Source organism: Oryctolagus cuniculus, chromosome 6 (genome assembly GCF_051225735.1).
Source record: "Oryctolagus cuniculus isolate XC-2025 breed Fujian yellow rabbit chromosome 6, ASM5122573v1, whole genome shotgun sequence".
Classification (NCBI taxonomy): Eukaryota; Metazoa; Chordata; class Mammalia; order Lagomorpha; family Leporidae; genus Oryctolagus; species Oryctolagus cuniculus.
In genome coordinates this window covers 47,033,762-47,054,874 of record NC_142872.1, presented here as the reverse complement: position 1 = coordinate 47,054,874, position 21,113 = coordinate 47,033,762, and the positions used below count along the sequence as shown (strand labels likewise).

The following is a 21,113-nucleotide window of genomic DNA, read 5'->3' as shown; positions in this document are numbered from 1 at the left end:
GCTGTCCCCAGTGTCATCACTGCAGCTGGTCTCTCATCCCCGTTTTGTATGCACACTGGACCAGCCGGATCTTCACTTGGCAACGCCGGAGTGTGTCTCCCCTGAACAGCTATCAGGGGCCTGTGTAGGTGACTGAGGAGGACATAAGGAGGGTTGTTGCTCTCTGACATGTAAAGACATTCTGTCAAGCACACTCAGCCTCACAGTGGCTGGGCTTCTGGTGTGTAAACAGAGACTGCTTAATTACACAGGTCATGTCAATTAGTGTGACCCCAGTGTTTTCAAGAAATTAATCACTTTCCGCAGAGCTCAGCCGTGTTCATACTTTAAGGCAGGATGGAATAAACCTGGTAGAAAATCTGGTATTTTTTTTTTTTAAATTTACAATGGATGTTTTCTTTTGAAATCCTTAGGCTGTGGTTAGAGTAACAAACTTGCTTAACTACAACAGTGGATACAGGCTTCATTCAGTTCTGGTGGGTGTGGAGAAGGGTGCAGAAGGGGTGGGGGGAGTTGGAGATGGAAACAGCTCATGACAAAGAGAGAAATTCACTGTGACTAAATGAGCCTGTTTCTTCATCTTGACACTAAAAAGATGCTAATGTCAAAGGACTATGTTAAAACCATGTCATGGATCTGTTTCTTAACTGACAGGAGCCAGACAATTCAAGGTTAAGATTTAAATCCTGATGCTCAGCTTTTCTTGTTGGGACTGCCAGACTGAGGGTGGTGAGGGGAGGAACAAGAATTGGGTTCAAGCTGTCATTGCTGTAGATGTCCTAATACCCAGAGACTGAAGTCGGGTATAAATTTCCAAATTCATCTTAGTCTACAGGCAAACTCAGTTGAAGACATATCAATTGTAATCACACGAGAATGTGGCTGTTACGTCTATGACTATAGTATATATGAACATAGACGTAAGATACATTCATTCGTTCCCATATGCATGCTTGCATTCAGTAGTATTTGTTGAAGTAGGTGGTGAGTCTATAGTGAAGAACAAGAAAGAGAAGCCTTTGTCCTCCTGAAATTGCTTTCCTTCTTTTTTTTTTTTTTTCATAAAGGGCATTTCTACAGACACTTTGAATACCCATCGTTTGAGGAGAAGCCATTGGTTATTCATCCCAAACTCCCACCAAAAATACGTTTTTCTTTAAAAAATGATGGCCCGAGTTATGGCCTAAAGAGGCAACTCCCTGTTATTGTGTGAATTTTAGAAATTTTGGAGAATGGTTTTGATTTCAAAAAGCTGTAGTGTTCCTCAATCAATACATTGTAGAGAAAATTAAAAAATGCGGACCCAACCTCTGCAGTTTCATTCTGCTTTTAAAAGCACTTACATAAAAAAAAGACACTTACATAAAAAAGGAAATATTCTCAGCCTCCATCCCCGCTGTCCCTCTCCCCCTGTCTTGGATGTCCTGATACTGTTTTGACAAACAGCAGGTCTTGCAATTAAATTCTTTACCAACAGAATGCTAGGAACCTGAGCTGCATTCACTCTCTTCATACAGAATAATTTCAAGATGCGCCATGCTGATTAATTATACTGAAAGCAGCTCTAATGATAGTTTCAGAATTCAGTATTAATTCACATAACATGGTAAATACAAATGGTGGCTTTTCAACCTGATGTATTAAACCATTACGGCTTATTGGGAAAATATGTATCTTGGCATGAGCCTTATGCTGAGCCTTGGCAGAAAATATGAATCGCTGAGAAGGAATCCTTACAGATGGGATTTGATGAGTGTCGTGCTACACTTAGAGAAAGAATATTCTTAGGTTTAGTAGAGTTGTCTAAGAAGAAAAAGCAATATATATTCAAGGATAGCTGGAAGTGTTTGGATCAGTGACTGCCAAGTGGATCTTGGTTCTGAAGATGACTGTAGTTATTAAGACATATCAAGAAAAAGATACTATTACATTCTTCCACTTTTTAAACTGTAATTTGCAGAGCACTTGTTATATGTCAGACGCTGTGTTAATACATGGATGATCCTGCTAGTTTTTGTACTACTTTCTCTCTGGTTCACTTTGCTCCCAGCAAACAAATTGGCCTTCCTTCTCTTTAATTTATCTTCTTCAAATTTACCAGTCTTTGCACTGACTGTTCAGTCTCCCTGAGAAACTCTTCTGCCACATCAATGAATGTCTGGATACTTCTTGTTACTTGGATTTCATTCAAAATGTCACTTCCTTTGAGAAGCCTTCCTTAATTACTCAATCAAAAATTGTTCCTCCCTAGGCATCACCCTCTCCCCTGCTTTTCTCTTAGAATTTGCCAGTCTGAAATGTGCTTTTGTTGGTTATTTACCAATTGCCTGGCTATCTCTGTGTTACCACTTTTGTGTGGCTTTTGGATAAATGCTCTGTTTTGTTCATGGGTACCTCTCCAATACATCGAATAAAGCCCTGGATGTGGTAGGTACATACTAGGTACACGGCCCACTTCTGTAATTAAGAGACTTATCTATGGCTATAGATGAGATGGTTGAGGATCAGACTTGGGCTGTCTAACCCTCACATCTAAGCTGTTGACCAATATGCAATTTTTTTCTATTTTCCATGTCCATGCTCCATAGCCCTTGGTTAATGAGCATGCATGATAATTCTGTGTGTTTGGCTTACTTAAAAAAGCCAGTGAGGCCAGTTAAATACCAAGAACACCAACAGGAGTCATCAAAAATATCCATATCCACAGAGAGAAGAATGAGGTTTATATCACTATGGAGTTTTTCATGTATAGCACATGTCAAAGTACAGACGCAGAAACTAAATCTGGTTTCAGAAGGTCCGAGTTTAGCCCAGGTATGTGAGAGTTTAGAGGTATCTGTTTTTGTCTTCCTATTAAGATAAGAACTAGTTTTGTCTTGAGTTATGGTGTGGGTTTAATTTTTAACCACTCCCTATGCCAGCACTTTGATTCTGTTGTAGATTCATGTGTACTCTATAATTCTTTTTTTAAGATTTATTTTATTTTAAAGGCAGGGTGAAAGAGAAAGAGGGAAAGACAGAAAGGACTTGTATCTGCTGGTTCACCCTTCAAATGGCTGCAATGGCTGGGGATGGGCCAGGCTTAAGCCAGGAGCTTCTTCTGGGTCTTCCAGGTGGATGCAAGAGCCCAAGCATTTTGTCCACCCTTGGCTGCTTTCCCAGGCACATTAGCAAGCAGCTGGATCAGAAGTGGAGCAGCTGGGACATGAAGGGGTGCCCATGTTGGATGCCGGTGTCTCAGCCAGCTGCTTCACCTGCTACACCACAATGCCGGCCCAGTCCATAGCTCTTAGTGAGTAATTTGGGATTTTTCAGTTAGGTAGAAGCTAGTGGTTGGGCACTTTTCCAAGGATATCTCATTCCACTTTGGTCGAGGATATATACTTTTTCAAGATGCTATTTAAAGTGGGGATTGGGGGTGAAGAGAGACCTTCCATATGCTGGTTCAATCCCCAAATGACTACAATAGCCAGGGCTAGACCAGGCCAAAGCCAGGATCCAGGAGCCTCATTTAAGTCTTGTACCTGGCTGACAGGAACTGAAGAACTTGAGCCATCATGATACTGCCCAAGAACATTAACAGGAAGCAGCATCAGTAGCAAAGTAGCTGGTACAGAAAATGGCAATCCGATGTGGGATGTGGGCTTTTCAAGAGGCAGCCTAACCTGCTGTGCCAAAGTGCCCACTCCCAGTCATGAATAATTTAAGGATAATGTTAGTGAAGACCTAAATGATGCAGATCATTTTATGTGAATGGTACTAAAACCATGGTCAGTCCCAGAGATTCCATAGATTGTTAACTGGAAGATAACACATGAGTCCAAAGAAAAGACTTAAGGCTAGACAGTGTTTTGAGAGGCAGAGCTGCCATGGATGAGAACTGGGCTGGGAGTCTGCAGATTCCTTTCAGGCTTGCCTTTACTCTTAATCTGTCCCATGGCCCTGAGGATGCTTTAAAACCCCTTGGGCCTCAGTTTTCCAAGCTGTAAAAGGAGGTGTTGCACAGATTTGCAGTGTCACCACAGCTGAGGACTTCTGCTGTGATTTTCTCCTCTGAACCTCATGTGATGACATAGTTTTTCAATCTGATTGCATTTATTGAGTAAGAATCACACTCTGTACTTGAAAATTATTCAAAGCTGTGTAAAACTGACAGTTAAGAACTTCTCATGTGCATGAGTTAACCAGTTTCCATATGGAGTTCATATGATCCCAAATTAGAGTTACTGAATATTTTGGTATGTCTTGCTCTTTTCATTGCTGTCCCCCATTACTACATTGGAAAACTCAGGGTTGGAAGTCACTAGATTGATATATTGGGTCTCATGACTGTACATTCAATGACTGGATACAGAAGTGTTTCAGCATGGAGTTGTGTGAGTGTGGCCACTGTGGGGTTGAAGGCAGAAGTCTGATCAATGCCATATACATAAAGTTTGGGGTGAGTATTTGACCTAGCAGTTAAGATGCTTGTGTCTCAGATCAGAGTACCTAGGTTCAAGAACTGGCTCCATTTCTTGATTACAAATTCCTGCCAGTGCAGACCCTGGTAGACAGCAGGTGATGACTCAAATAGTTGAGTTCCTGCCACCCACATGGGAAATCCGCATTCCTGGCTCCTATCTCTGGCTTCCGTCCCACTGCTGCTGTTGCCGGCATTGTGGGGGCTTTCTGTTTGTGTCTGTCCATGTGTCTCGTTTTTCTCTCTACCTTTTTTTTCTCCACCTGCTGAATAAATAATATATAGACTTTATTTTGTAGAGGTTTTAAGTTTCCAGAAAAATGAGTGGGAAGCATGTAGTTGTTATATGTCTCTTCAATCCTTCCCTCACTCTGCGCAATTTCCTTCATTATTAATATCCTATATCAGTGTGATGTATTTGTTAGGATTGACGTGCCAGTATTGATAAATTATTGTTAACTAAAGTGCGTTGTTGACACTAAGGTTTGCTCTTTGTGACGTATATTCTATCGGTTTAGACCAACATATAAGGTTATAGATATTTCATTACAGTCTCAGCCCAAAAAAATCTCGAGCTCCACTTCTTCATCCTCCCTCTCCTTCCAGGCTCTTGGTACCACTGGTCCTTTTTTTTTTTTTTTTCCTTTTTAACTCTCTCCTTATTTCTGCCATTCCAGAATATCATATACCTGGTATCACATTAAATAGTTTCTTTGTGTTGGCCCTTTTGTTTCCATTTGGTAATACGCATTTAAGATTGCTCCACACTTTTTTGTGATTGTTCATTTCTTTTTATCACTAAATAATAATCAGTTAAATGGATTCCCAGTTTATTTATCCATTCACCCATTGAAGGACATCTTCAGTGTTGCTGATGCCTTACATTTAGCTGAGCTTTTTATTGATAAAATTGTCAGTTGAAATGCAGTTGTGAGAAGCAATACAAATTCCTTGTGCCTTTTACCCAGTCTCTTTAGTACTAACATTTTACAAAATTATACTATGTTATAATCAAGATATGAACATTGATACAAACCACCTATCTTATTCAAATTTCTCTAGTTCACTCATTTGTGACAGTACACTTTTTTAGTTCTGTAAAATTTTGTCACCTGTAAAAATTTGTGTATTGACTACCACAGCCAACACAAGACATGGGACATTTCCTCTACCACACGGGTCCCTTCTCATGTTCTTTTGAGTAGTCATGCTTGCCTTCTCTCAGTGTGTCTGAATTTCTTCCTCTTGTTAGGATACCAGTGAGACTGAATTGGGGATCACTCTGATAGCTTCATTTTAACACAAGGAAGACCCTGTCTCCAAGTACAGTGCATTCTGAGAATCACGGTTTTACCATATGAATTTTGGAGGGACGCAGTTAACCCCTAATATGCAGTACATAACCTCTTGTTACTGGATTTTAAAAATAATTCTGCATAAGTCTCAAGAGATTAACACAGGTGTATCAATAGTTGGTTCCTTTTTAGTTAAGTACTGTTCCAAGAAGGAATGTTGCCCAATTTCTGTTCATTTGATGTACTTCTAGTTATTGCTTTTAAAGGCTTATTATTAGGGGCCCTGGATTAGAATTAATGTGAAATGAACAAGCTAAAGCCAGAGGTAAAGAAGCCATGGAAGAAACTAATTCGAGCCCTTCTTGTCTTTTGCTGAGTAATCATGTCTTAGCATTGAAGATCAAGATTGGTCACTTTTTAAATCATTCAAAATCAACTTGCAGAAGTGTGTGTTTTTTTTTTTTTTTTTTTGAGGGAGGTACTTACTAGTAAAATATTCAAAACTTGAATATTGAAAATACTTTTATGGTATATGTAACCTTTTCTTTGGCTCCATACTTGTTGGAAAAATTCTTAAAGTTAACAGGTTTCAACCGTTTTGGTTGCTTTTGTCATAAGCCCTTCTTGAACAAGAGCTGCTACTTTTGTTAACGTGATCTTCCACTCATGATTGAGTTTAGCTGCTTCTGTCTTTTCGAAAATCTGCTCATGAGACAGAGGTTCTGCTTCATGAATCTCAGATAATACAGTTAGGACATGCAAGGTCTCCTGCCTGACACGAATGGAAGGACAGTCTGAGAAATGAGGGTGAGGAAATGCTAACCAAGAACAAAGTCCCGAGACTTCCTTCTTTATGGGAAATATTAGGAAAATTAGACTGAATTGAGAAGATACATAATTACAGACTATTTTCAAAGAAGTAAGATTTCATTTAGCTTTATGTCTAGAATGTAACAGGTTAAGATGCAGATAAGTTGTTGAAAGCAAAATTACATGAACCAGTGAAAACTGTAATTCACAAGAGGCCTAAATTGTATAGTAATGAGTCGTGAGCATTAAAGTCTTTGAACTTGAAAGATTGCATTGAATAGTAGACATAGAAGAAATATTTCCTGTATCTTTTCATTCAAAATAGTAGTTTATGCTGTAGTCTCTTGGTAGCTTCAGGTCATCAACTGACACATTCCCTTGAACCTTTGGTTTAGCATCACCAACGAAGTGGCAACTGCTCTACTACTGCTACTAATGCTTTATTGGTATTGGATATGAACCAGGAGCCGTGCTAACCACTTTAAATAGCTGAGTCTCTCAGTAGCCTTATGAGTTAGGTACTGTTACTCATGTTGTCCTGACTTGATAGTCAGGGACACTGTGGCTTAGGGAAATTGACTTGGCCAAAGACACATCAGGTAGGAGAGGTTGGGAGCCAAGAATCATAAATTGTTTGTCTAATTCTTTCAAATTCTAAGTAAGGGTGCTATATAATGCACATAATAAACTTTAGGAGTATCTATGCCAAGGAAAAGATAAAACAGGGAAGACTGAACCACTGTTATGAGCTAAGAAATGGAAAACATCAGTGTCAAGTCTGCAAAGTCCGTGGATAGCTGCAGAATTATCTACTGTCTTAACCCCTTATACCAAATAACCTCATCTGGAAGGAAGGACCCAGATAGAAAAATACCATGGAACACACTGAGAGTTAATTTGCATGCTCTGGATTGCTACACTGAAAAGTAAATAGAAATAAGAACTTGATTCTAAAAACACGCTGTGGTAAAAATATGTGTGTACATAACTCTAAACCTGTCTATTTGGCTTATATTTATTTCCGGATATATAATTTGGGAATTCTCATGAATTAATTGGAATAATTTATTTCAAAACCATTCTAGAGCAGCACTGCCCTGTAGAACATAGTGCAGTGATGGAAGTACTCCGTGTTTGCTCTGTCCAGCACAATAGCCACTAGATACCTGTGGCTAATGAACATAGGAAATGTGGCTATGGAGACTCACCAACAGAATTGACAACTTTACTAAATTTAAATTTAAGTAGCTGCCTATGCAGCTACTGCATTAAATAGTGCAGTTCTAGAAAGTCAGTGTGTAATTATAATTGATGCAGTAAAAATCTTAGTATACCTGTTCCTTAGATTCTTATCTCTTTCTCTTGGTAGGGAAGTGGAAAAGGGTATAAAAAGGGCCAGGATGGTTGAGTCCAAAGGTAAAATCATTTCCTATGTTTATCTGTCCCAAATTCCAGCTGTTTTATTGACAAAATTTGGGCAGGCTGAAGATTTGGCAGGCTCATCTGTCCCCTTGCCCACATGAATGTGTCAGCACCTCATTAATCTTAGGTTTCAGTGTAAAGGCCCTTTTCCCTCCGACTATGGGCCCATTTTTAAAGGATACTTCAGCATCCCTTTCGCATTTTAGTTTTTTTTTTTAGATTGCAAGTTACTCTATGGATTAATATGAGCATATATTTTATTTAAAGATATCCTGATCATTTCCAAATTGGAACAGGAAAATTATTTAGGGGTAGGGAAGTTGTAAGTTTTTGAGGAACAGATGAGTTTTTTATCTTCTAGAAATTAAAAAGCATGAGGATTATCCACGTTACTTTTCTCCAATTTTGATTGGTCTTTTTGTTAAGTGATTCTATCACACATAAGGCCCAGGTGGCCTTCTCTTGCCAAGAAAAAAAACGTATAGGGCTTAGATTTTTTTCCGCCTTAACTGTTTTTTGATGTTTTTATTCAATGTACACATTAAATAACAGTGTCCTTAAAAGATACTGAATATTTTAAGCTTTAAGTCTGTAGCATGTGCATCTTACAGGTGCATGGTGAATTGGCATCACTTTTTTTTTTTTTTTCCTTTTAAGACGATCATCTTAGAATAACCACTTTGTGTGTTTCCTGACACTGGAAACAGATACCGTTTGAGATTCCTTTTATAGTCTCCTTAGCTAACGACTTCAGTGACTATTCAGTTGTGGTCTTGTAGTAAATCAAAATTTCTTTGAAAGTCCCAGATCTGTTATATAATTGTAAATGTCCTACAAAGTCATCTGCCTAACTAAAAAGAGAAAGGACTTTCTGTTGCCTTCAATAATATTGACTCTGCCACCGCACAAAATAGTTTTTTGAAAATAAAAGAACAGTTCATTTTTTTTCTCCTGTTATTTCAAGTTAACTTAGGATTTGCCAAGGCATATTTGCCAAGGTTCAGGCTGTGTCAGACCTGGTTAGTCAATCATGAATAAAGTGAAGAACAACTTTGCGAACAACTACATCCAACTTACATGTAGTCTCTCCAATCCATTGTTTTAGGTGGAATTGTAGGTGGCACAATGGCTCTGGGTCCCTGGATGGGCTCTGTTGTTTACTATCCATTTTAATAAGCATATATTGTGAGTGATACGGTCACAACCTGCAGTTCATTGTATCTGTGGGATTTGTGGAGTTTTTCAACATGTTTTCAGCATGCATTTAGGTCAAAGTAGGGGACAGTGAGATGTTTAAGTCCGGCCATGTTGGTAGGGTGGGAGCCCAAGGAGCGAGCACATGCCAGGCAGGGCTGATGATTCACAGCCATAGGCAGAGTCCCAGCCCCCAGCCCCTTCCCTCTGCCCGGCTCAGGTGATGAAATTGCAGTGTTGCACAGAGTCTGGAAGTCAGTGTTCCTGTTAGCCAACTTGGAGAAAAGGCTTCCTCCTCTGAAACCAAGGCCCCACTCTGTGCCAATCCTTGTAAAGCAGTTCACCTCTTCAGAGGCTAATGCCTCTCAAAACCAAGAACAATTAAAGCCAAAGTCTTTCCAAGCAACTGGGGAATTGAGCAAAATAAATCAGAAATCCTCAGCCTTAGCTCCGGAGGCTTGCCTCATTATGAGAGCAGATCTATTAGCCCTCTTGCCATTGTCTTTCATTTCTCAAGTGAGGTGATTCTAATTAAATTAATCTGCATGTCAATCTATCGGTGATCAATCAAAGAGCCGGAGGTTTCCCCTATGCTGCAGGGTGCTTGCGGCTGACAGGGGCTGATAATGGAGGAAGAAATAAACTGTCGAGCAAAGTTAATTAGTCAACATAATAGGTGGATTAAACGGGAGCTAGCTGATTGCTGTTTCCCATGTCAAAGCATGAGGTAGGAGCTGAAGCTGCAATTACAGACAATTATTATATTTGGTTGTAAGAGGTTGCATGAATAAACATATCTCTGTGGGTTTCAGTTTTAATCCCCTTCCCCGTTTAATATAAGGAGAAGTGTAGGTCATTTCTTCTCATTGTTTTAGTCAAAGTTCTCTGAGACAACACGTTTGCTTGAGTCACTTCTCGCAAATTGGATTCAGAGTCACTTTATGAGATGAACTGGGGGTCTGAATTGTGCCTTGGGCCAGTCCCACAATTGCTCTTTTTCCCCTTTTAATTAGCAGGGATTCGGGGTGAAGGGGTGATAGTGATAGTGATGAGGGGACTTTGGTCTGATGAACCAAACTAGCTTGGGAAGAACAAAGTGCAAATATGAAATCTCAGACCTAGGAGGGAGAAATGCACCCCAGCTCTTGCTGAAACCTCTCTGTTGTCTTTATCTTCTTAACACTGACACAGTGGGAGGAAATATTTTAAAGATTCAAAAGACTTTTATTTGCATGATCAACTGTGATATCTGCTTCAGTGTCTAAACTGAAGGGTAATTTAGGTGAAACACAACCACCCTTGTGTAAGAAAAAAATGCTAATAAAGATCCTCTTGTTAAAATTATGGTTAACAGTGTACCTTCTGCTGTATAACTATAAACTGTGCAATTTTACTTAAAACTGCATCAAAAGCGTTCCATGCCAAAGACCCACTCATCAATAGCTCCTCTTGTTAGACTTGTACAGCATAAGCGCCAGTTATTATGTGAAATAGCTATGCAATTTTCTTCAGCTCCCAGCTGTTATTTATTTAACTTGAGTTTATTACCCACCATGCTTTTATATTAAAATGTTCATTCATCTCTCTCACATCTCCAGGTCGTGGTGTCTACGACAGTCAACGTCGATGGCCATGTCCTGGCAGTCTCTGATAACATGTTTGTCCATAACAACTCAAAGCACGGGCGGAGGGCGCGGAGGCTTGACCCCTCGGAAGGTACGCCCTCTTATCTGGAACATGGTAGGCGAATCATTTTCATTGGTTGGCATTACTACTCTTGACTGTGAATTAATTTGGTTTCTTTCTTCCACTCCACCACATTTTCTACTCTCGATTTCAAATGTCCTTTTGAGCAATACCGACCCTCTGGGGTTTTTAATTTTCAATATGTAAGGATGAATGTTTGCGTATCTTTGAGCTCTCCCCTCTTTCTCATTGCACCATTCTCTGCCCTGAGAAGGGCTGGAATCTCCATCCTTCAAGTTGAGAAAGAGAGGAAGATGTGGACCACGGCTTTGTTACAAGCTCTCATTGACCACAAAATGACAAAAGGCCAATCTGTAGGAAAAATCAGGAAAAACCATGCAATTTTGTATCACCAAAATTGTCATCCATTTTAACTACTTATGGTTGACCACTAAGGTTTTCTAATGAGTCCATTCTGTTCACAAGACTGCCAGTGTAGCTATGTGCCTACTTGCTGAACTTCACTTAGAGATCAGGTCCAGAGTCTAGGTTGAAGGGTGCTTTCCGAATATGAAGTCCAGACCAAGTGCTCCACTGGTGCCCTGTGCATAACTCTCCCTTCATCATATGAGAGAGCTTGCTTGCTTCAGGTTGACTATGGTGGGGGAGAAATTATATTTTTCTTGAGAATTACAGCCAATGAGTGGTGCCTTTGAGAGAACTGAAGGAAACCAGATGAAAATTTGAATCAAAGAAAGCCAATGCCTTTCAGAAGGGCCATGTGTTGGACTGGGAGCATGTCTGTGCTGTGTGTATCTGTAACCTATCGATCCTTTCAGTCATCTGCTCATCATTCATGCATCCATCCATCTATCCATCTTCAACTGAGACTCTACAGGAAACTAGTTACCATACTGGAAGTTCTCCAGTTTCCTACGGTTAAACATTAACCCATTTCCCTCATTTCACTTTCCAGTTTGTTAGGTCAGTAGAGTTCTTTTGTGAACACTACCACACAAATTGTCACCTGATGGCCTGCTTTGTCCATGGGATATAAGCTGTCTATGATATAACTGATAAGGTAGAAAACTTACTTTCCTGACAGCATCCCTATTAAATAAGCATAATCCTGTCATCATTTTTGCTGTCTCCCTCTCCCACCCCTGTGCTTAAGGAATGTACAAATGGTATTTTTATTAATTAGCCAGATATAATGCTCTTAGAAGAGATTCCTGACCATATCCAGTTTTGCAGTCTTTTTAAAATAAACCATCATCTTTCAAAAGCTGCTTCTTTATGGTTTCATTAGCACGGAGATGGATGGATATTACTTTTTGCAGAAGGCGATTTGAAGTACCTGCTCATGATTACATTCCTAGTTCCATTTCTGTACTTGAAATTATTCACTTTATAGTAATGTTACCTTTTTAATACCCTTGGAGTCACTTAAGGTGTTGCATGACTAAAGATCTTTAGTTGAAAGAAAGAAGGAAAAAAAAAAAAAAACAGGGAAAACCTCAATTGGCACAATTTGGAGAGGAATAGCTTAAGAACTAAAGTTAGGTTTTTGACTGGTGGAAGGATCCATGCCCAGTTTGGGGAATGACTTGACTGCCAGTTTGAGATCTGCTAGTTCTGAATTGAACTTCAAAGATGGTTCACATGCAGCCCACACCCAGCTGTTTCTGTTCTCAAGAAGCCAGTAAGAGAGCTCATAATACTACCTAAACCATCCCTGCAATGGACAAAACAAAGCAAAAAAAAAACCTCAGAGCAAACAACCTGCTAGAAAGGGGTGCCTGTGGAGAGTGAAGGTCAGTCCCATCATTTTCAGTGTGATATGCATGGTAGGGTCCTAAACAGGTACCAGGAACTTCAAATTTGAGTTCGAATTTCACTCTGGCCTGTGCGTGATGTTGGACAAGTCACCCTAGCTTTGGGGTCCCTGGTTCCTGTCTTGGTGAAATGAACGTGAAGATCTGTAAGGCGATTGAAAAGAAACTGTGCTTTGGATGGGGGCAGATGACCCCAACAAGGGAAACAGGCTAGGTAGAGACTGAAGGCAGGCAAGTGCGTGCTCCATTGCCTTTCAGCCCAGTGGGGACAGATGTCCCAGTTTGGCAAGAATTAAAACTCTTCTAAATTATAATTGTTGGTAACTAACTACAAAATTTTGAAATGCTGAAGGGAGGGAAGGAGCAAAATAAAAGTCTCTTGGGAAGAATGCAGCCCACAGGCTGCTTAAGGAGTTGGAGACCTCTGGATCTAAATGTCTCTAAGCTTCCTCCCAGGCCAAATAGTCTACCTTCCAGGAGTATATGATGGTATTTCAGTTGGGAAATCAGGCTATTCTAAATTTTAAAGACAACATTATATTCTTCTGTTCCCATTTGCTGGTCAGAAGTGGCTGTTTTATTAGGATGGTATTGAAGAAAATAGTGAGATTTCATTGCGACTGAATGATCAGCTGGTGTTGGGTAGGTAGCTAGGTCCTGAATTTTTTTAGCTAGGAGGCCTCCTGTTCACGAAAGCCTCCTTGCATTTTTCTCCTAAGGAATGAAAAGATATACATACTTAGATTCTTAGTAAGAATGCTAGAGTAACATCAAAATCTGCCTCTCTGCAGAGTCAACCAACCACACACAACCACCCACTGATTTAGATGCTTGAAGCTGATACATAAATATCTAATTAGCAGAAAGTGGCTATTGAACCCTTTCATTGGAAATGTGTGGGAGTGGACTGATGCTAATTCATGTTGATTTGGGGGTCATACTTCATCTTGTGATTGAGAAATCCTGTTTAACAAGGCCCTGTTGCAAGCTTACAGAATTCTATCTCACCCCTCTGCCTCTCGACTCCCAGCTTCCCTCAAACAGCTCCTGCACAGTAAGACTGCAAAGCATTTTCACCTCTTGCAACCTGGAGGAACCTTCATTTTACCCATTCTGAGCTTTTTACCATCTCATTTACAGGTAGCCTGAATTATTTTGAGCTACTCTGCACATCTCTATTTATATCTTGCTTGCCAGACAGTTGGAGGAAAGTTCCTTTCGTGGCTCATCTTGCTGCATATAAGTAGAAACAGATCATGGTTAACATTCATGCATGGTCGTTGCTATATGACCCATGGACTCAAAAAAAACTCCTGTGCTCACATAAATGTCCCTGCATTTCAAATATGAGAGTTGACAAAGCCAAATTTATCTCATAGAATTTTGTGTGGTCCAAAGAGGGTGAATCCTGGCATGCTGTAGCTCATGGTAATTGCTCTTCCCTGCTATTTTTTTCTCCATTCATAAATACCGAGATTTTCTTTGGCTAGATATTTATGGGAGCGTTCAGGCTCGTGAGGTTTCTTTAAGCAGTAGTTTATGGAAGACGTACACTGGTGGAGGGAGGCAGGCTCAAAATGTGAGGGCTCTTAGGGTTTTTTGAAAAAGTGTGGGCTTGGGACAGAAGAAGCTGAATGGCTGCCACCCCCAGTGATGCACAGCTCTGCAGCTTGCGTGCTTGCCCGTCTTGTAGTCACCTGAGCAGATTGCTGGGGTCTGTGTGCTGGGGCGCTTTACAGGGCTTCAGGGGATGTTGTTACTGTCATTGTTCTGCTGGGTTTCAGGTTATGTTGACTTGAATTTAAGGCCAGTTGTGGCATCAGTTTCTCTATTTCTCCCCACTGTGGCAAAATGCATTGCCCTCTGGATGCTGTAGTGCAGAGACCCTGTCAGCTTGCATGTGCTAACACTTTATTATCTAATGATCTAATATGCAACAAGGCAAAGTGCCGGTGCTCATCATTCTGACATAGAATGCTGGGAGAAGTGACTAAATTACTTTATGTACCATTAGCGCTAGCAGCTATGGTGAACTCACCGGCAGCATTTATGCAAATGCCTGTGAATACACTCTAGTGACTTTGTCAGGAAGCCGTTTGACAAGCAGCTTAAATGCTCATTTTAAAAAAGGATATTATATATATATATACATACATACATACATATTATTTTGGCGTGCTTGTGTCCTCCCCACTTCCCCTCTTTCTCCTCCCTCTTTTTTGGACTGTTGCAGGGCTTGCCCCTTCCGTGGGTGCCAGGAAATCCCAGAGCTCCCTCATCGGCAGGGGTCCTCTCATGATGGGGGTTAAGGCCCCACTCTGCTGTTCCTCAGATCTGGGTTTTCGTTGATGTTGTTATGAATTTGTTCAGCCTTCCTGTTTATTTGGGACAAAAAGTGGAACGATTCATCAAGAACTTGGAGAATATGGACATTTTTAACATTCATGAATTCTGACCTGGGGTTAGTTTGTTGGCTCAAATACAGGTGATTTTAAAACATACTAATATATTAAAATGGAAAATTATTAAAATTTAGCTTTTGTGGGCATCAGATACGAACAATTGAATTTTCCTTCAAAGTAAATATAAAGATTGAGACATGAAATGTGCATGTGCCAGATCCCAAAATAAAACAAATCAAAAAAGAAGTGGGGTTTGGTCAAACTAAAAATATTTTGGAGAATAATGAGTAGTGATGGAGTCAGTGGGCCCATCCCCTTTGTTGTGATTACAGTTTTAGGAAAATAGAATCAAGTTTTCAACACCTGCAGTTAATTCTGATCATTTGGTTCCAGCTGCTCTGACAATGTGATCTTATCCTGATCTTTATGAACTACTTTAATCCACTTGCTCCAGAAAGAAGCAGTCTTTGCTGTTTGTTTGCCTCTACATGTCCAGCCCCATTGACTTCTTGTGCTCAGCTGCACTTAAATTTGTTGTATTATGCACATGTGGAGAAAGCTGATTCAAGATGTCAGAGATTACTCATGGAGCAAATGCCTGCAATGACAGGGCCTGGGCCAGGGCTGGAGTCGGGAGCCAAGATCCCAATCCAGGTCTCGCAGGTGGGTGGCAGGAACCCAAATACTTGAGCCATCACTGCAGCCTCCCAGGATACGCATTAGCAAATAGCTGGAGTCAGGAACCAAAGCTAGGAATCAAACACAGGCACTCTGATGTGTGACATGAGCATCTCAACCAGTAAACAGCTGTCTCCCCAGAAGCTTTCTGAAGAACCCAAGTGTGCATGGATTTAAAAATGTGTGCAACAAAATAAACTTGTTGGATAATTTCATTTCCCATGAACATTTCAGAGTACCCTCCTATTAAACCAATAAAACAACCTCAACAAAATAAAATTGGTAAGTGAAATAAACTAAAATAATAAGCATGTACCCTCCCAAATCTCTTTCTCTCCCCCTTCCCCACTGTCCCTCTCCCCTTTCCCAGCCTGGGCAATAGCTGAGCTGCAGCTCAAGCGGAGTGAGGAGTCCCTGAAGTATGGAAGGTCATCTCCTTTACTCCCCTGCCCTCGTTTTGCACAGATGGCAAGTAGAACCTAGAGATGGAACCTACGCATCCTCTGATAAAGCTCATTCTGCGTCAGAGTCCTTTCAGTGCCCTTTCCCCTGCCCATGATGTGTGGGTCAGCAAGAACGAATCGGGATTGCATAGCTTCCTGGTCTCTGGGTGACACGGTGTCGGAGGCCAATGCAAGGGGGCCTAGGCTTGCTTCCCGTGCCTCTGGGATTTCCAAGGATCACATACAATTATGCCAACTTCTTGACAGAAATGCACATTCACAGCCCGATAGTAGAGCTTGCATGATATTGTGCAACTGGCTTTGCTGCAGAACTTCATCCAAGCCCGCTGACGCATGAGGACCTGCAGGAAGGGTCTAGGTTGAGTAGACAAATGCTGGCATCCTTTGTGGCAGCAGTGGTAAATTACAACTTACCAACTGATTTTTCCACTTGAAGATAGAAGACAGAGGGAAGAACAGAACCTTAGGGTTAAGGATACCCCTATGTATCATAAAAGAGAACACCAACACCCCAGGTTTTCAAGTATCAAGTCAGGCCTTTTTCTTGAGCAGTTGAGAAGAGGCCTTTTGTCGTTCCTCGGAAGGATGTGGCAGGTAAGCCAGATAATCTGCAAGGCAGCCAGTGAAGACTGATGTCCAGTGTACCCCCTGAGGAATTCATAAGGCAGGTAGCACCAAAAGTCCTAATGCTAGGGACGAGGGAGTCCACAAAATCTTAACCTCGGGCAGATCAACCTGTAACTGCTAAGCAGAAATTTATATCGCATCCTTATTTGAATATGACCACCCACAGCTTGGCTGTGAAAGGAGAAATGTGCTCAGGTTACTGCTATGCTTGAAGGTGATCAGAACAAACTATTATATTAGTATTAGTACTCCTACTCCTGGTTACTTTTTGCCTATTACCAGCCAAATTTTATGGAGCACTCACTGTATGCCAACAGGATGATCCTCCAACTAACCTGATTAGATATGACAATTATTATCCCTATCTTATAGATGCGTAAATTGGAGTTTAGAGTCCATAAAATTAACTAAAACTAGACCTGGAATTAGACCCTAGGTGTACCTACAAGTGCTATAGGCGTCCATTGTAAAGATGAGGAAACTGAGGCCAAACAGAGGGGAAATAACTTACCCAGCGTCACAGAGAAATAGTTGACCCAGGGATTAAAACCAGAAAGCCCTGTTCTGGAGTCTGTATTCTTGATTACTGCTCTTAGAAAATAATGCCAAATTCTTCCCATCTCCTTTCCCATTGTTCTTATTTTTTTCTCCATACAAGTAAGGCAATTATGCGAGTATTTTAAATAGACCTTTCAAAATATCGCCCAGGGCAAACCTTTTTTAAAAAATAGGACACATCGTGTAAGTATACCTTAAAGTTCATTTTCCTTCAGTAACCTGTTTTTCACATGGCTGGAACACATTCTGCTAGTCAAATTTTTTAAAAATGCTGATTTTACGTGATGACTGGTTTATTTTCTATGACAGTATCAAGATAATAAGGAGGTTCATAATATGTTACTTACTTGCAAGAGTTTAAGATTGATTTTTATTTACTAGAGGGAGAAAGAACGAGATAGTCCATCTACTGGTTCACTCTGCAAATAACCACAATGGCTGCGGCTAGGCCAGGCCAAACCCAGGCATCCATCTGGGTCTCTCACATGGGTGGCAGGGACCTGAGTACTTAAGCCATCATCTGCTGCCTTCCCAGGGAGCTGGATCTGAAGCACAGCACCTGGGACTTGAATTCACATTCTGATCAGGGGAGCGGGCATCATGTGTGGTGGCTTAATTTGCGCCACAACACTGGTCCCTTTCAGGAATGTTTTAACTCATCTCTCTGGAAATCACTTGTTGGCCATGTGGCTTCTGTGTCACAGTAAAGGTGGAAAAAAAGAAGGCCATGAGATTCATGAGATTTTTGAGTTCAGCAACTGTTAGGACACTGGAGGGTTAGTGAACCCCATGTTAGAAATAACATTAGAAATTGATACAGATTTGGAGGGACTGTTATCATAATATGAATTTCTTGACTAACTTGTAAACTGGGGAAAAGTTCCAGTATATTTGTTATTTTTGTTAGATCTCAGAAATGGATGAGCCTCACCTAATTTATTTTAAAGATTTACTTATTTATTTGAAATGCAGAGTTACAGATAGGCAGAGACAGAGATAGAGAGGTCTTCCATTCACTGCTTTACTTCCCAGATGGCCGTAATGGCCGCAGCTGTGCCAATCCAAAGTCCAGACTTTCTTGTGGGTCTCCCACTCAAGTGCAAGGGTCCAAGGACTTGGACCATCTTCTGCTTTCCCAGGCCAGAGCAGAGAGCTGGATTGGAAGTAGAGCAGCCGGGTCTCTAACTGGCACCCATAAGGGATGCTGGCGCCGCAGGCTGCGGCTCTACCTGCTATGCCACAGTGCCAACTCCACCAATTTCTTTTAATAAACACCAAGTGTGGTATGTTGCAGGGTGGTGGTGCTTTCTGGCAGAGGTGACATGATTTTTGGAAGCCTACTATTTAGCTTATATTTGGTTATAAAAGCATCATAATTTTAATTTATTTTCGTAATTGGTAATTGCAAACAAGGCCCTCCCAGTACTTGTTACAGAAACATTCCTTACCAGAAAATTTCTAGAGGATCCAAGTGATGTTAATATTTGAGGAAAAGCTCCAATGGACTGCTCGTAAACTCTCCTTAACATTAGATATTTAGAGGCAGTGGCCAGGAGTTACATTTGAAATATTTTTGTTTGGATACTTTTAGTTACATATGCAGAAATAAATGACAAGGAAGCTCTCTTTTTTTTTTAACTTGCTATATGACCTCAAGTCTGTACTTCATTTTCTCGGAGCCTAGTTCCCTCATCAGTTAAGGTGGGGCTTAGGAGAACCTGTCAAACTCTGATGGTTACTTGTTTGAACCCAGTTAATTCTGTGAGAGATTCCCTTATCTCCTGAGAAGCTTACACACACACAGCCTTGGGAAGTGGCTGCCAAAATGCTAACATGATGGTGCTTCTACGGAATAGACCTATGGTTCACTTTCTTCCACCTGGGCATCTCTTCAGGAGGTTAACTGGGTTCTAGGCAGTCTGTGTGACACACAGCCACACGTGTCTTGGGCAGCACTCACCAGATGTTCTGCCTGAATTCTTTCATTAGAGAGAAGATAGTGTATAATCCACTTGATGGTTAGCAGTGAGCTTTTAAACCAGTGTTTCTCAGGCAGTAAATAATTTTAGGTGATGAGGGAAAAACATTGAAATGTTTAATAGTCTTGTATTTATTTTGATACATAAGTCAAACAATACAACTCAACTAGAACATCATCATCTCACAGACTAAATTTCAAGGAAAAGTAAAAGGATATAAACAAAAATAGCAGCAGCTAAATGAAAGTAATAGCTTCAGTGGTAGCAGGATGGAGCAAAATCATGACTGAAGTTTGGGAAATGCTATGAGGATTGTAAAAGTTTGGGGAAGTAATAATTCTTTCAGATCCCCAGGAAACAGTGTGTTAGACCCTGGGAAACATCCCCCCCCCCCTTTTTTTTTCAAGAATCATAGATTGCTTTTTCAAGGAAAGCCTTTTAGACTCAGTTTACTGTTAATGTAGACCCAATATCCTAATAGTATTTTAAAACTCAAAACTTCTTCCCAGTTGTTAACTCTGTTTTTATTTTTAAACAAGCAGTATCTGCATGTCAGAGAGCAGAAATTAGTTTGGAAAGAGGACTTGAGTCAAGAAAGGGAAACAGCCACGGTCCACCCAGGCAGCACATTATGATAATGTATACGGGACCAGCTGGACACTGAGCAAAGCTGACATTGTGTTGTCAAGGGCAGCATCGCCCATCAATTTCCGAGATAGGGTTTGAGTTCAAATGACAGAAAAGAGCTGCAACTGTGTTGAGACTGATGCATGGGGGAGGGGGCGGGGGAGCAGGAACCAGCCGGGCCTGAAGACAGGAAGTCCTGGTGCCTCCGGAAGCGGGTGGCTCTGTTTTCTCATCTGGCTGCTACCCTTCCTTCTAACCTTAACATCTGTCAGCAAGGTCCACCTGGGTCCTTGTGTGATTACAGCCCACTTCAGGGGGAGCTTACAGGTGCTAATTTTAACCCCCGAAGAGAATGGTGTGCCTGCTGCTGGAATGGGAGCCAGATCAGCCCAGGAAACCAGACAGCACGTAGCCACTCCTCATCCATTAGGAAGCCCCTTCTGGTGTAGTCAGTTGTTAAGAACTGCTGGATGAGATTTTAACTTTTGAGCTAGTATGTTTCATGCCTTAATATCTCAATTACCATGATGATTCCTCTTTCATTCATTTGCTTATTCATCCAGTTACACATCTATTAACACATTTTGACTGACCATATTACAGAATAGAGGTGCAGAGGTGAACAAGGTAGGAACAGTTGTGGACATTAGGAGGTATATGGTCATGCATGTATGCATATTTAGGTGTCGTGGTTAAGCAAATAATGGTACATAGAATAATTGGAATTGCAGAGATGGAAAGTGCCATAAAGCAGAAATATAAATTGTTAAGAGCTGAAAATAACATGTCTCAGCCAAGTCTGAACAATCAGGAGTTTTTAAATGCTTAATAAAGAGTAGCACTTAGGCAAAGAGGAAAGAGTGTTGTAGGTAGAGAGGAAGAAATCATGTTCAAAACTCTTTGTGAACAGAAACCATTAGAAGCTTGAGGAAATGTAAATAGGAAATACAGATTTATATCTGAGATCCATTTTTGAGAAAGTAAATTGAGAAATTTCTCTTGGGTTGGTTTTTCTTTTACATGGAGGTTATGGATCTATTACACAGACACACATACACAAGATTTATTTATTTA

The 21,113-nt window shown here is 40.7% G+C and overlaps 1 protein-coding gene across 29 annotated transcripts in view; it reads left to right on the top strand.

The window, feature by feature from the left end:
- EBF1 (EBF transcription factor 1) overlaps positions 1-21,113 on the top strand; it is a 411,315-nt gene that overhangs the window by 267,435 nt on the left and 122,767 nt on the right. For 24 of the 29 annotated variants that reach the window (XM_089335001.1, XM_002710344.6, XM_008255334.5 and 21 more), the window contains one exon: positions 10,782-10,923. In XM_089335001.1, coding sequence (XP_089191127.1) covers positions 10,782-10,923 — 142 coding nt within the window. The remainder of the gene's footprint in view (positions 1-10,781; positions 10,924-21,113) is intronic. The other 5 variants (XM_008255335.5, XM_002710343.6, XM_070076385.2 and 2 more) reach the window with 1 other exon arrangement.